General features: G+C 40.5%; 1 protein-coding gene across 2 annotated transcripts in view; it reads left to right on the top strand.

Annotated features, from left to right (window-relative positions):
- The window catches only part of Marchf1 (membrane associated ring-CH-type finger 1), a 394,778-nt gene that overhangs the window by 222,533 nt on the left and 155,211 nt on the right, over window positions 1-17,034 (top strand). For both annotated transcript variants that reach the window (XM_045131784.1, XM_045131785.1), the window contains exon 3: window positions 15,382-15,432. In XM_045131784.1, the coding sequence (XP_044987719.1) occupies window positions 15,382-15,432 (51 nt within the window). The remainder of the gene's footprint in view (window positions 1-15,381; window positions 15,433-17,034) is intronic.

Here is a 17,034-nt window from a genome sequence, read left to right on the forward strand (position 1 = left end):
TTTGATATTCCTATCAGTAGAAACTGGTTTTCTTGCCTTCTTGATAATTAGTCTAATAATAACAGAGAGTCCTAACACTCTTGTGTTCAGTATGTGCTAAATTTTGTTTGCTTTTCAAAGTACTGTAAGCAGAGAATATATGTAACAAAAGAAAAGGAAAGCAGGACAAATAGGCCGCTGTAGAATCAATAGGATTAAGATTTAGAAACAAGCCCGATTTCCATTCATGCAATCTAAGAATGACCTCCAGTCTTTCTTCCAGGCTCCATGAACCATAAGATTTGCTACTGAAGCTGCAGGCATGTTTCAGTATAGAGTGTTTGTCTAGCAGGCACAAAAGTCCTTGACTCGAGCCCCAGGAACTCAAAAACACAAAACAAAACTTGCCATTCCACGAGTCGATATGAATCAGTGCCATCGCATATGACCAAAGCTGTGGAAAGCACATGATATACAAATGACAGCGAAGCAGGACCTGAAATGTGGGCAATATCAGGTATACTTGAACTAGACCTGGTCCGTGGTTAAGACAGGTGGTTACCTTATCATTGCTAGGACAAAACATCCAACCAGAAGGGACTGATGGAAGAAAAGAATTTATTTATTTCTTACCTTACCTTATCTACCTTACCTTGCCTTACCTTACCTTACTTTACATCAACTCACCTCTCCTCTCCTCTCATCACCTCACCTCACCTCACCTCACCTCACCTCACCTCACCTCACCTCACCTCACCTCACCTTACCTTACCTTACCTTACCTCACCTTACCTTACCATTTTGAGTGGAAGTTTCATCTTAGCAGGGGAAGCATGGCAGGTCTGAGCAGGCAGCCTGGGTCAGTAACATTCCACCTCAGCAGGAAGGAGGTCCTCCAAGTGCTGACCTCAGAGTAGAGCTGGGCTGTTTTCCCCCAAAATCCCCCTCCCGTGACATACCTCCAGCGAGTCTCCACCTCCAAAACTATCACCAGCCAGGGACCACGTATTCAAAACCCATGAGTGGCCTGGAGAGATGGCTCAGGAATGAAAGGGCTTGCTTATAAAGCCCAATATCCAGGTTCAATTCCCCGATATCCACATAAAGCCAAATGTGCAAAGTAGAGCATGCATCTGGAGTTTGTTTGCAGTGGCAGGAGGACCTGGAATTATGTCCATACTATCTCTCTGTGTCTCTCTCTCTGTCTTCTAATTTTTTTTTTAATAAAAGGTGTGAGCCTATGGGGGACATTTCATTCAAACCATCACACATGACATCTATTTGTCCAACTATAAGAATCTCATATTAATCTCAACTGCTTGTAGATGTGGAATATGTGTACTCAGGGATAAAATTTCATCTTACGTCTTTGTACACTGTCCTCAAAAGAGAAGAATGACAAGTGTGAGGACCTACAATAGAAGTCAGGCACAGGAATGGAACAAGGAAGCTTGAAGCAGCTACCCTGGCCCGGTGTAAATGAGACCCTCCCAGAAGATGGAACTAACACGATTTGCACGGATCAAAAATTTGCACACACTCAATTTTTATTTGAAAAAAATTTTTGAATTTTTCTTTCAATCACAAAATGTTTAATATTCAGAATTTTGTGCTGCCAGGTAAAGAATGTATTACTTAAGTTACTAAAACATACTTTCTGCTTTCTGTTACCAAGACATTGTGGACATGTGCGTGCACACACACTCACAAGCACACATCTATTTCTACCATGCGTGTTAGGTGTACACCATTAGCTTTTTGACTCTTTTCACCCTTTCCAGCACTTACTGAACTTCCTAGCCCACATTTTTCTTGAAAGCTCTTTAAAAATATGTGGTCATTCCAGTAGTTTTTATAACATGGAAGATAGGAAAACGCTAGTGAGAATATTCTCCATATTGCAGAATTGAAAACGTTGGTTTTTAATATGTAGCTGGTCTTACAAGTACTGACCCAACTGAGACTTGTAGAGGGAACAGCCCAACTCTTGCAACGAGTGTGCCTTGATTGCTACTTGCTGACCTTTGAGTAGTTTCATTCATATGATGACTGAGAAAATAAGGCCATAGCTTCAGTTCCTTTCTCAGACATTAGCTTGGTCAAAAGAACAGACGTTAATAATGCTGAGTAATAGTAGTGGAAATGTATCAAAAATACTGAAGATTTGTGGACATTTATCCATTAAGGATTCACAAGGGACAAATGACTTCCAAACTGGATGCCTTGGGGGAGCTTGCAGTTGATATACAATGCAAGTATCAGAGGATGTGGAAAATACAAGGATAGTTCAGTATCCCATTGGCGGAAACACCAGTGGGTGGTTACAGCATGACAGGGTGAACAGGAATAATGAAGATTTTTTTTTAGAACTCATAGATGGGGAGGTTTGTGTTCATAGGTGTCCTGACAATGCTGAGACCACCTACTGAAGGCCACCTATTGAAGACCACCTACAAAAGGCCATCTACTGAAGACCACCTACTGAAGGCCACCTACTGAAGACCACCTACTGAAGACCACCTACTGAAGACCACCTACTGAAGGCCAGCTTTTAACAGTGCACCAGGGAGGGCATAATTATGCGAATCTTACTAATATGCCCCATGTGTATTCTCCTACTGATGTTCTCCATGAGTAGAACTTAACCAGGGGCAAGTAGACCCAGTGAGATCCATGCAGGTATGGAAGAGTGGGGCATGAGAATGAGAGGTGAGCAGATTTCTACTACACATGTGAAACAATGCTTGAAATTCAAATGGATATGCAAGACAGCAAGAGGGAGAGTGAGAGCAAGAGAGAGAGTAAGAGAGCGAGAGAGAGAGAGAGAGAGAGAGAGAGAGAGAGAGAGAGAGAGAGAGAGGGGAAGAGAGAGAGAGAGAGAGAGAGAGAGAGAGAGAGAGGGAGAATTGGCCCTCCAGGGCCTTCAGCCACTGTAGTCAAACTCCAGATGTGTGGGCCACCTTGTGCAAGGTTCCCAGTGTTTGAGAGGCAGAGGTATGAGGATTGCCGTGAGTTTGAGGCCACCCTGAGTGGGCAGAGTGAATTCCCGGTCAGCCTGAGCTACAGCAAGACCCTACCTTGAAAATAATAAATAAATAAATAAATAAATAAATAAATAAATAAATAAATAAGGAATGGGCCTTTATATTCTACTTTTTGGAAAAAAAACGCAAAAATTGTGAGAATTTACTCCTTCTGGGTAATCTTCACAAAGATATGCAATTCATTCTTGTTTCATAACAGCATAGCACTCCAGGGTGTGGCTCTACTAAAATTCACTTAATTATTTCTTTATTGGTGAGAATTGTTTCCTCAATTAATAAAATAAAATAAATACATTTTAATAAAAAAATAGTCAATATAAAAAATTTGCCTGTCTGTAAAGAATTATTAAATAGGTAAAAGAAAAGGAAATACAAACAAGACCTCAAGGATATACTGATAAAAATTTCAGAAAAGTAACTTCTTCTTTAGTTCTTGGTGTGCAAAGAAAAACCACAGCTGTTAAAGCTTACAAGAGTGCTGGAGAAATGGTTTTGTGGTATAGATGCTTGCCTGCGAAGCCTAAGGACCCAGGTTTGATTCCCCATGACCCACGTAAGCCAGATGCACAAGGCAGCACATGTGTCTGGAGTTCGTTTGCAGTGGTTGGAGGCCCTGGCGTGCTCATCCCCCCGCCCTTATCTCTCTTCAATTAATTATAAGTAAATAAAATATTTTTTTAAAAAACAGCCCAGAGGGGGGGTCACATAAAATGGGAACTTGGGTCGGTCAGAGGGTACCAGGTGTCTTAAACAGTGATGAGTCTGAATCACAGAGCAGGAGGAATTCTGCCACCTGTGCTCGGCGGCTGCTGCAGGAGGCCACTGCACCTGCCAGGATGCAGCAGCTGTCTCTCAGGTCCAAGCACAAGAAGCAGGTAGGCAGCCAAGAAGAAGAAAAAGGACGCAGCAAGGTCACCTTTCAGCCTCCAGATGTCCTGTGCTGCCCCCTGTTGGCGCCTCTCGGTAGGACACCACGTGGCGGGGCAGTACGGTTTGCAGCCCCAAACACAAACGTGGTCCAGGGTCTGTGACGGTGGGATTAAACTTCTAGACATAAACATCAGGCACAAATTTATTGACACAGTTGCTTTTTTTTTTTTTTTTTTTTTTGAAGTAGGGTCTCACTCTGGTCCAGGCTGACCTGGAATTTACTATGTAGTCTCAGGGTGGCCTCGAACTCTAGGCGGTCGTCCTACCTCTGCCTCCCGAGTGCTGGCATTAAAGACGTGTGCCACCACGCCCGGCCGCCACAGTTGCTTTCTTCAGGTGAGAAGGGAGTTGCATTAGGTGTTCCCCTTCCACCTTTTTTGGTTTTACATGAACTTACATAATAGTGATTCCATTTCTCCAGAATCAGCTGTCTAATGAAAACACTTCATTAAATGATAATTTTTAATCTTACAAATTGCCATACTTTCTCTAAATAATATTACCCCTCAAAAAAAGCACAATTATTGTGGTGTTTGAGAATATTCTTTCTTCTCATCTCACCAGTAGGAGATAATTACTTTCAACTTTTTTCAGCATAATGACAAAGCAGTGTCTTGTTAATTTAAATTACATTTTCCTGCCTGCTTGTGACCTTAACCATCTAGCCATATATTGACAACCAGTCTTTATTTTTTCTGAATTTTGACCCTACATTTGGTTGTTTTCCTATCAGGTTTCTTTCTATTGCCTGTGTGTGTGAGTGTGACGAGACAAATTAAATTTAATCAGTCTGTATCGTCTTACATTGTTTTCCACCTGAACTCTTTGTTTATTCACTTTGATATTTTAAGTATTTTTCCAGAGAGAATCTAATTAGATTTAACAATAAAATACTTCTTCTGGTTATGCTCCTAGTTCCATAGAGTTCTCCTACCGCACGAGTGTTCTTAGAACTTAGATGCATTTCAGATACTTCTATGTTTAACTCTTTATACTTCTTTCCATGCCTGTGACAGCAGCCAGAGTTGTTCCTCCAAATGAATAGCCAAATGGCCCAATAACATTACATATCAGCCACCCATCTTTCCAAAGGGGTGGGAATTACCAACATTTCCATGTGTGAAATTCTTATTCCTCTTTCTGGATCCCCTGATTCAGATTGCAGTGATTTTATCCTGTGCCAGAGAATTCTTGACAAGATCATGGTGATTTAAAACATGAAGTGGCCACCATTAGACACCTCCTCCCTTTTTACTCCTTTCTTGACTATACTCCTTCTCTCTGTCAGGCATCCAGCGCTAATCTTCTCCGGAGAAACAAAGAAAGAAATTCCATTCACAGCCTAATAGGAAACATTCTATTTCTATGTCGAATTCATAGGACTTATATTTTATGAAATCATATCACTTTGAAAAATGGGTTTGATCAGATCTTGATTTATGCTCTTCAGTATATGGTATCCATCTACCCATCTATCTATCTATCTATCTATCTATCTATCTATCTATCTATCTATCTATCTACCTACCTACCTACCTATCCATCCATCCATCTACCTATCTATCTATCTATCTATCTACCCATCTATCTATCTATCTATCCATCCACCCACCCACCCATCCATCCATCCATCCATCCATCCATCCATCCATCCATCCATCCATCCATCCATCTATCTACCTCTCTACCTACCTACCTACTTATCTATCTATCTATCTATCTATCTATCTATCTATCTATCTATCTATCTATCTTTCTACCTACCTACCTATCTATCCATCCATCTACCTATCTACCCATCTATCTGTCTATCTGTCTGTCTATCTATCTATCTATCTATCTATCTATCTATCTATCTATCTATCATCTATTTGTAGTTTGTTTTAGAGAGAGTGTAAGCAAAAGATAAGGAGAGAGAGAGAGAGAGAGAGAGAGAGAGAGTGAGAGAGAGAGGGAGAGAGAATGGGCACACCAGGGCCTCTGCCACTGAAATTGAATGCCAGACACTTGCACCACCAAGTGGGCATGTGCGACTTTGCACTTGCCTCACCATTGTACATCTGGCTTATGTCGGACCTGGAGAGTCGACCAGGGGTCCTTAGGCTTTGCAGGCAAGCACCTTAACTGCCAAGCCATCTCTCCAGCTCTATAGTTTATATTTTCAAATCAGCTTTTATACTTTCTTTATTAAATTGCACCAAATATGATTACATTTCTGGATATTTAGTGTTATGGGAAAGCTATTGATTTTATAGTATTTCCACTAAGATAAAGCTGTTATTATAATAAGTAAAAAAAAAATGTAATGACTCAAAAGAAATGCATGTTTATTTCTCTCTGATGAGGGGCTGGGGGATAGCTCAGCTTTGTGAAGGACACTGCCCCACCTGAGCATCCAAGCGCCCACAAGAATCCAGCTCCACTACGTGGCTCCTGGGGTGACTGCAATCATAGCCATTCTAGGACAGAACAAGTGCATGCAAGAAATTGTGCTGAGCATTTATGTGACAAGATGGACACTGACAGTTCTTACGCTTTTTACATTTCACACTGGTGTGTGTGGGGGGAATATCAACCATCCCTGGGAAGGTATGTCCAGCTACTGTTCTATTAATACAAAGCATTGCAAGGAGACAGCATTAGGAAAGTTAGCTGACTTTGTCATGGTGCTATATTAAGTATTTAACCCCAAACTGAGATCTCGTTCACTGTAGTAGATTGTTGTAGCTAGAGTCACTTGGGGTTTCTATGACATGTCACCAATGAAAAATTGATTTTGTTTTTGCCTCTTTTTCAGTGTTTGCTTATCAAATATTCCACTTTCTTATTATTATTTGCTAGATAAATGGAATTATAATAGCAAGAATAAGCATATCTGGCAGAGCTGCTTTAACACTGATCCAGTATTTTGCCATTTAGAATAATATTTGGCAATGGTTCGTACAGTATTATCATCACCACTTTATGGAGTTTCCTTCTATACCTATTTTACTTAGAATTTACATTAGAATAGCTCTGACAGACAGCTTGTCAAATATCTTTTCAACATTTAATTATATTACCATAATTATTATTTCTTCCATGTGTTCATCTAACTAGCTGTGTTGACAGATTTCCTGATAAGGAGAGACTTGGAGTAAATTCTATTCATTCTATTCTGTGGGAATTTTTATGATATACTACTGCCTTTTCAAAAAATGTATACTAATTAGATAGATGTTAATATCTGTAAAAACATTTCATATCTATATGAAAAATATAAATGAAACCAAAAGAGCACTTTTCACTTCTTTATGTCTTTGTGGATATTATCTTTGAAAGTCTGAAGTTTTATTTATGTGATATTAATGAAATAAATTAGAAGAATGTATGTTTCTCTAATATATATAGCATAAACAAAACTGGAATTATATTTCTTTTTAAAAATATTTTATTTATTTATTTAACACAGAAAGAGGGAAAGAGAGAATGAATGGGTATGCCAGGGCCTCTAGCCACTGCAAATAAACTCCAGACACATGCGCCCCCTTGTGCATGTGGCTAACGTGGGTCCTGGGGAATTGAACCTGGGTCTTTTGGCTTTGCAGGCAAATGCCTAACCGCTAAGCCATCCGTCCAGCCCTGGAATTAGATTTCTTGAAAAGCAAGAAATCTCGCCGTTATGAAACCCTGATGTCTTCATCCTTTTAGGAACTTATAGGTGTGTACTTAAGTTTTCAGCTCTCCTTGGTGAATCACCCTTTCAGGTTTACTTCTCCTTCCACATATTCTGCAAGCATTTATTTTGCTAGCACATTATTTCCTTTGGATTTGAAGATTATTGTGACAGTATTATGAGAATCAATAATGCAATTTTTCTAATCTTTCCTCGTTTATGGTTACCCCTCTCTTTCATCTTTCTTACATGTTTTAGTCTCTCCGGTAGTGAGCTGTAAGAAAGGGTTCCTCTTTCACAATTATTCTCATAGCACTTGAAAAACTTAAGACAATATATATCTACCTTTTCTCTCTTTATAACTCAGTTAACTGGTGTTAGCTTTTACAGTTTCATTATTATTTGTGTGCCTGTATGTGCATGTATTATGCACATATTCCATGACAAGTGTGTGATGTCAGAGGACAACCCCAGGGTATTGGTCCTCTCCTTCCATCTTGACAAGTGTGTGATGTCAGTGGACAACCCCAGGGTATTGTTCCTCTCCTTCCATCTTGACAAGTGTGTGATGTCAGTGGACAACCCCAGGGTATTGTTCCTCTCCTTCCGTCTTGACAAGTGTGTGATGTCAGAGGATAACCCAGGGTATTGTTCCTCTCCTTCCGTCTTGACAAGTGTGTGAGGTCAGAGGATAACCCAGGGCATTGTTCCTCTCCTTCCATCTTGACAAGTGTGTGAGGTCAGAGGATAACCCAGTGTATTGTTCCTCTCCTTCCGTCTTGACAAGTGTGTGAGGTCAGAGGATAACCCAGGGTATTGTTCCTCTCCTTCCATCTTGAGAAGTGTGTGAGGTCAGAGGATAACCCAGGGTATTGTTCCTCTCCTTCCATCTTGACAAGTGTGTGATGTCAGAGGATAACCCAGTGTATTGTTCCTCTCCTTCCATCTTGACAAGTGTGTGATGTCAGAGGACAACCCCAGGGTATTGTTCCTCTCCTTCCATCTTGACAAGTGTGTGATGTCAGAGGACAACCCCAGGGTATTGTTCCTCTCCTTCCGTCTTGACAAGTGTGTGAGGTCAGAGGACAACCCCAGGGTATTGTTCCTCTCCTTCCATCTTGACAAGTGTGTGATGTCAGAGGATAACCCAGGGTATTGTTCCTCTCCTTCCGTCTTGACAAGTGTGTGAGGTCAGAGGACAACCCCAGGGTATTGTTCCTCTCCTTCCATCTTGACAAGTGTGTGATGTCAGAGGACAACCCCAGGGTATTGTTCCTCTCCTTCCATCTTGACAAGTATGTGATGTCAGAGGATAACCCAGGGTATTGTTCCTCTCCTTCCATCTTGACAAGTGTGTGATGTCAGAGGATAACCCAGGGTATTGTTCCTCTCCTTCTGTCTTGACAAGTGTGTGAGGTCAGAGGATAACCCAGGGTATTGTTCCTCTCCTTCCATCTTGACAAGTGTGTGAGGTCAGAGGATAACCCAGGGTATTGTTCCTCTCCTTCCATCTTGACAAGTGTGTGAGGTCAGAGGATAACCCAGTGTATTGTTCCTCTCCTTCCGTCTTGACAAGTGTGTGATGTCAGAGGATAACCCAGGGTATTGTTCCTCTCCTTCCATCTTGACAAGTGTGTGAGGTCAGAGGACAACCCCAGGGTATTGTTCCTCTCCTTCCATCTTGACAAGTGTGTGATGTCAGAGGATAACCCAGGGTATTGTTCCTCTCCTTCCATCTTGACAAGTGTGTGAGGTCAGAGGATAACCCAGGGTATTGTTCCTCTCCTTCCATCTTGACAAGTGTGTGAGGTCAGAGGATAACCCAGGGTATTGTTACTCTCCTTCCATCTTGACAAGTGTGTCATGTCAGTGGACAACCCCAGGGTATTGTTCCTCTCCTTCCATCTTGATAAGTGTGTGAGGTCAGAGGATAACCCAGGGTATTGTTCCTCTCCTTCCATCTTGATTAGTGTGTGATGTCAGAGGATAACCCAGGGTATTGTTCCTCTCCTTCCATCTTGACAAGTGTGTGAGGTCAGAGGACAACCCCAGGGTATTGTTCCTCTCCTTCCATCTTGACAAGTGTGTGATGTCAGAGGATAACCCAGGGTATTGTTCCTCTCCTTCCATCTTGACAAGTGTGTGAGGTCAGAGGACAACCCCAGGGTATTGTTCCTCTCCTTCCATCTTGACAAGTCTGTGATGTCAGAGGATAACCCAGGGTATTATTCCTCTCCTTCCATCTTGACAAGTGTGTGAGGTCAGAGGATAACCCAGTGTATTGTTCCTCTCCTTCCGTCTTGACAAGTGTGTGATGTCAGAGGATAAACCAGGGTATTGTTCCTCTCCTTCCGTCTTGACAAGTGTGTGATGTCAGAGGATAACCCAGGGTATTGTTCCTCTCCTTCCATCTTGACAAGTGTGTGATGTCAGAGGATAACCCAGGGTATTGTTCCTCTCCTTCTGTCTTGATAAGTGTGTGATGTCAAAGGACAACCCCAGGGTATTGTTCCTCTCCTTCCATCTTGACAAGTGTGTGATGTCAGAGGATAACCCAGGGTATTTTTCCTCTCCTTCCATCTTGACAAGTGTGTGATGTCAGAGGATAACCCAGGGTATTGTTCCTCTCCTTCCGTCTTGACAAGTGTGTGATGTCAGAGGATAACCCAGGGTATTGTTCCTCTCCTTCCATCTTGACAAGTGTGTGATGTCAGAGGATAACCCAGGGTATTGTTCCTCTCCTTCTGTCTTGATAAGTGTGTGATGTCAAAGGACAACCCCAGGGTATTGTTCCTCTCCTTCCATCTTGACAAGTGTGTGATGTCAGAGGATAACCCAGGGTATTTTTCCTCTCCTTCCATCTTGACAAGTGTGTGATATCAGTGGACAACCCCAGGGTATTGGTCCTCTCCTTCCGTCTTGACAAGTGTGTGATATCAGTGGACAACCCCAGGGTATTGTTCCTCTCCTTCCGTTTTGATAAGTGTGTGATGTCAGTGGACAACCCCAGGGTATTGGTCCTCTCCTTCCGTTTTGATAAGTGTGTGATGTCAGTGGACAACCCCAGGGTATTGGTCCTCTCCTTCCATCTTGCCGGAGGCAGCATCTCTCTGGTTATTTTGCATCCAGGAAGGCCAGACTAGCTGCTCTGAAAGGCTTTGGATTCTCTTGAATGTCTTCCATTTTCATGGGCACATTGGGATTACAGACGTGTGCAACACATTGTGTGTGACTTTACACGGGGCCTGGGGTCAAACACGGGTTGGGAGGCATGTGGAACAAGCATCTTTAACCACCCAATGATCATTCTGACACAGTTTTCATATTTCAGGTTTTTTCTTTTTCTTATATTTCTTTATTATATTAATAATACACATTTACAATTTTTCATTTTTATGTGGATATAGCTTTTGGCTTTTTATAGGTTTTGCTGTGATATTATTTAAACTTTCTGGCTATATTCAAGAGAGTTTTTATTATTTTGGACCTAACTTTCTGGGAGTGTGTTAATTAATTTTCAGTTAGAACTTTTCAAAATATATTCTAACTTGATTAAATAAAAGTCAAAGGAAGAATATTATAAAAAATCTCTCCCTGAAATTTTTGGTAAAAAATTAGAAGGACAAATGATTTTTAATATTTCAAAGATGTCTAATGCTTTTCATTTGATGAAAATGAGATTTTTGTATATTTATATATCTAGATTTTATGACATTATTCAAGTTATGCCTTGTTGCTTTTTTTTTTTTTTTCTGTTTCAAGCTCTAGTTACCCTAGCAAAAACTCTTCTAATTATCTTGTGGTCTTTCTCCCTTATATACTTTAGTCTTTAGTATTGCAGAGGAGATAAGACAGAAGATCACTACATTAGATTTCTGTAAGAATATCTCATGTATGTTCCTCCATGTTATAATATTTAATTTTTTTCTTAAACATACATTTTAAACAAAACATTTTAGGTTTCCTTTCTGCCATTTTCCAATCCACAGTATAGTATACAGAAATTTAAACAAAGATACATTATATTGCATAATCTTTAGCATATACTATTTCACTTCTAAAACAATGCTATAATCTTCCTTTTACATAACACTGAAAATTCATTAAAATAATGATTTATTCTCTTAAAAGTAACCCAACTATATTTATCTGGTAGGATTGTATTTGAAAGACAATTGTAATAATCACAAAAACTAACAATATACAACACATTCCTATCCAATAGGTAATAAGACAGTTCTTGAAGATATTGAAATATGCTAAGGTCCAACATTACCCCCTGATGATTTCCCATTTTTTTCATGCAAAGCAGACAGCAATTCTTGTTGGTTCCTACTTTTATTGACCAACAAGGTCACTCTAATTTGGGCAGCAGTAAGATCTGTTAAGTTCTGAGACAGTTTATATTTGATCTAAAGTAAAGTTCTTAAAGTACTGACCATAATGAGATATGACAATCATATTAGCTACCCTACAAAGAAGAATGTGTCATGGTAATAGTAATTGGATAACTACCAATTAATTACTCACAAATTGGACATATTACTTTGGAAGCTTTCCAAGAAAGAAGGTACTTCGAATGCTCGACTTCAAAGGCAAAACAATTTCCTCAGCAACCTTGGGAAGAGAAAATTTTGACTTCTTTACTTCTGAAATTTTATTTGCAAGAATGGAATCCTGTAAGAAAGAGCACCTGAGATGTTTGCAGGCAAATAATGGCGCTTGCAATCGCAATTAACACTGTGATTTTGTCGGAAGTTTTTCTGGTGTTTCCTCTACCTGTGAGCAATAAGGGAAATAACCTTGTAGTTATAAAACAATTTTACTTATGATTCATTTAGTCCTTGTAACAATCTCTAAGACACTGCCTTCCCTGTTTTACAGTGATGGAATTCAAGCTCATATGCGTCAAGCACTACAGCCGTACCAAAACTAGTAGACCACCATGGATCTAATCGCAAGACTGTCTCCAATATGCACTCCTCAGTGCTCCTGCCTGCCGGCTAGCTTCCCTGACGCACCTGCCATTTCCATGAGTTGGAATGGAGCAGGAGAAAGGCAGGCCATGAAAACCATTTAACCTTTGGCCAATTCACTAACTTCTTTCGGTGCCTGACCTTATGCTTAGAGAAAACAGATCCAATAGATTTTATATTAAAAGACTAAAATATTAAAGAATGCCTTTTCCCCTTTAGATGGAGGGTGACCGTGGTGAGTGTGTCAATAACCCTAGGCTGAACTCATTCTCAGTTAGGAAGGGAATCTAATTTTCCTGGTTTTATCTCAAAATAGCACCACATATTACTTCACTTGTTATTAAATAAGCTTTTGTGTCATAAGTTCTCTGTTTTTTCTTCTTGATATGTGCTGAAGTGCTTTCAATTCTCGTCTCATAATCACATGCTTAAATGCTACATAAATATAAAATAAAAATAGCAAAACACCCACCACTATGGTGAGAAGGGTCCCCCTAGAGCTGATTCCCTGTGAGGTTTATTTACCTCAGCTCCACTCAGCCATGTGTCAGCATCCTGAATTTCCCTGGGAGGGAGCGATGGATTGGTTTTGTTAGCTGGTGTCTGGAAGAGGAGTTGGGGTGCAGTAGCAATGCGCCTCCCTCCATCAGCCGAGGAAGCCGGGAAGAGTGTCTGTGGGCAGCGTGCACGGCGCGGGCTGTGATGAGGCGTAACTAACGGCATCGTTGAGACTCATCCTGTGCTATAATAACACGTTCTCCAGTGACATCAGCGGTCCTAACAGATGGATGACGCATGTTAAGCCGGAATATCTGGAGGCAAGCCTGCGCACATCACAGGGGCAGTTTGCAGTAAAGGTAGCTACTGTTTTTCCACGAGAGCCTGGCTGCCACGTCCCATCATCATTGTGTCCCAGAAATGGCCTCGACTAGTTACCACAGGCACTTTCAGACCAACAGGTTGTTAAAACAACTTAGTGCTCAACAATAACCTCGGTCAAGTACATGCTAGCTCAGTTCAGGACTTACAAAAGACAAAGGAAAGGGAGAAAGGATGCTTTAATCCTTATATTGATAGAATATTTCAGCGATGCTTTTGATTCAGGTTGTTCATAAACTTTCAGTATTCAGGACTCAATTTTTTCCCATATATTTTCTTTGTGTGTGTGTGTGTGTGTGTGTGTGTGTGTGTGTGTGTGTGTGCGCGCAATATGTGTGGTACAGTGTGTGTATGATGTGTATTTGTGTGGTATACGCACCCTTGGGTTCAGATGGGTGTGCCATTGCAAATGCAGACAGAGGAGGGTATTGGATGTCTACCCTTATTGACTGTCTGCATGTTGAACCCAGAGTTGGCTCTGCTTTTCTTCTCTTTTCTGTCAGGCTGGATGACCAGTGAGACCCCTCAACCCTCTCGCCCCCGCTCCCCGCAGGACTAGATTGCAGGCTCGGCCAAGCTCAGCTGGTCACGTGGGTTGTGCAAAGGGAACTCAGGCTGCCTCGAGTCTTCACGTTTGCACAAGCGCCCTTGCACACTGATCACCTCCTCGGGCCTCTAACATTTTCTTAATGGGAGAGGTGTGCGGTGGCTGCTTTCTACATAAACTAAACTTCATTCTACATAAACTCTGGTTTTCCTCTTGATTATTCACTAGCAGATAATAAATGTCAGGCCAGAGCCGTCGGAGCCTCAGGGTGGGCATCTACTTGATGCTTAGCGTGTGGTGGCGAGCAAAGAAGACCTCAAGCCTTCGCGCAAGAAAACCACGAAGGACTTTCTACTTCAGATTTTTGTAGCCTAAGCGTGATAGTGATACATTTTAAAAGCATTCAATTTTCAAATTTTAAAACAACAAAGAAAGCATTTTAAATTTTAAATTTTAAAGAGCAAGTCTTTGTTGTTGTTGCTTTTATCTCCCACTCCCCGCCTTTTTTTTTTTTTTTGGTTTTTTGAGGTAGGGTTTCACTCTAGCCCAGGCTGACCTGGAATTCACTGTGTAGTCTCAGGGTGGCCTCGAACTCACCGCGATCCTCCTACCTCTGCCTCTCAAGTGCTGGGATTAAAGGTGTATAACACCACACCGGCTTTGTTGTTGTTTTTTAAAAGACAGAAAAGAACAATAAATGTGCTTTAGATGAACATAAGATAGGTATGTCTGTTAGGCATCTTGTAAGGAATGTTTACTGGCCTCAAGTAGTGCAATTTACTCAGAATTTCCTGGTTAAAAAGCAAAAGGGGGGCTGGAAAGATGGCTTGGTTAAGCGCTTGCCTGTGAAGCCTAAGGACCCTGGTTCAAGGCTCAGTTCCCCAGGACCCACATTAGCCAGATGCACAAGGGGGCACATGCATCTGGAGTTCGTTTGCAGCGGCTGGAAGCCCTGGCGCGCCCATTCTCTCTCTCTCTCTGCCTCTTTCTCTCTCTGTCACTTTCAAATAAATAAATAAAAATAAACCAAATAACTTTTTTAAAAAAAAGCAAAAGGGGAAACAATGGACTATACTTCCACTGTCTACTTTTACTTTCAAAGACATTGCACAGATTTTTCTGGAGAAATAATAATTTCCTATAAATGAATACTGCTAGTCACTCTGATGCTAACTGAAATATTTTTAGAACTCTGCTATGTATTATAGAAATGCTATTTGATAAGGAGTCATTCTATACAATTTATTTGCATCTTTCAATTAGAACCTACTGAGAACATTCATAAATTTTCCCTACATCATGCTGTCTGTTCTCAGTCTTAAAGAGTTTTGCCACACTCTCTTTTAATTAATGTCTTTAATTTTATTTCAGAATGAAAAATCCCCAGGGCGATCTGCAAGCCGATCAAGTAACATATCAAAAGTAGGTGAAATATATTCATGTTTTTGTTTATTGATTTCTATATCTCAGGAGTTCAGTAAACATTGATAATATTTAACCTGTAATTGCTATCAGTGGGAAATATTAAAATGTGACCTACTAATGGTTTTAACTATTTCAAGCTTTTACTGTACTAAATTACAATGCTTTTACACAACATAAATTAAGCAATATTTTCCTCTGGTGTTGTATACAAGATACAACTTACTACTTTCAGAGTTGTAATGAAAAGTATGGATACTTTATTGTGTCAATTCAAATGCTATAGGAGCCAGCACACACAGAAATCAAACTATACCAATAATCAAGAAACAATTTTCATGACTTTAATTAATTTTTTAGTGATTTGCACTCCACCATGCTAGAATTTATCCATCTAGTATATTTTCTTTGCTTATGCAGGTATTAAAAGTAAATAAAGCTGGTGTGGTGGCTCATGCCTTTAATCCCAGCACTTGGGAGGCAGAGGTAGGAAGATTGCCACGAGTTTGAGGCCACCCTGAGACTCCATAGTGAAGTCCAGATCATCCTGAGGGAGAGTGAGACTCTACCTTGAAAAACCAAAAAAGAAGTAAATAAAATCAGTTTAATAAAGACTTTAATTTGAACATATTTAGATTTAATTTGAACATATTTAATTTGAACATATTTAGTCAATGGGTAAAATCCACAGTACTTGCTGGATTTCCTATAAATCCAAGACAGACAGTAGAATGATAAAATGACCATGGGTTGAGAAAAGTATTCTAGAATTTTGAGTAGCCTAGGGAAAAAAATTAAGGGCCATTATTTATATCAAAGCATAGATGTGGCACTTGAGAAGCAAAATGTAGTTTAGAGCTGTTTACCAAAGAAAGAAGGGCAATATGATTTATGAAACACATAACTGTGATGAAAATGATTGCATTAGGCATGGGACTTCCATTTCAGATCTTCTCAATGGCAAAGACCCCTTCCATATTCCTGATCTGGTATTAATAATTTTACATTAGTTTCTTAGAGAGTACCTCCAACATAGTAATAAACTTTATGCACTGTACAAGTCAGTTCAATTTCCCATTTAGAGAAACCTTTATTTCATTCGGCTTCATATGCAGAGACAAAAGGCTATATTAGGCATTGAAAGCTGGTACCGTCCTGTGTATGAGTGTTCTCAGATGCTTACTTCCTGAGCCCAGTTCTCACTGGCATGTGACGTGGGTATAGACAATGGCATGGTTGTAGAAGCATAACCTTGAGTTTTGTAAATCCTAGCAGTTTTAGCAGATGGCAGGGCTGCCTGGCTGCTCTCCTACGGGGAGGCTGTATCTCTGTGTTGAAGTGCTTCCAACTGTACAGGCACCTTTTGAAAAGAAATACCCAGAACAAAAGCAGTCAGCAGGTTTGTTTGCAAGACACCCAGGATGCAAAAGACCAATAGAGAATTGTATCTCAAACCTTGCATAGTTCAGATAGTCAATATCCCCCAAAGGCTACTCATTGAAGTCTTGGTTCTCCTAGAGGTACTGTTGGAAGCAGAACTTTTAGGAGGTTAGACCTAAGAAAGGTTGTTATATCATTTGGGGTTTTCCCCTTGATGGGCAC

The sequence above is a fragment of the Jaculus jaculus genome, chromosome 12 (genome assembly GCF_020740685.1).
Source record: "Jaculus jaculus isolate mJacJac1 chromosome 12, mJacJac1.mat.Y.cur, whole genome shotgun sequence".
Lineage (NCBI taxonomy): Eukaryota > Metazoa > Chordata > Mammalia > Rodentia > Dipodidae > Jaculus > Jaculus jaculus.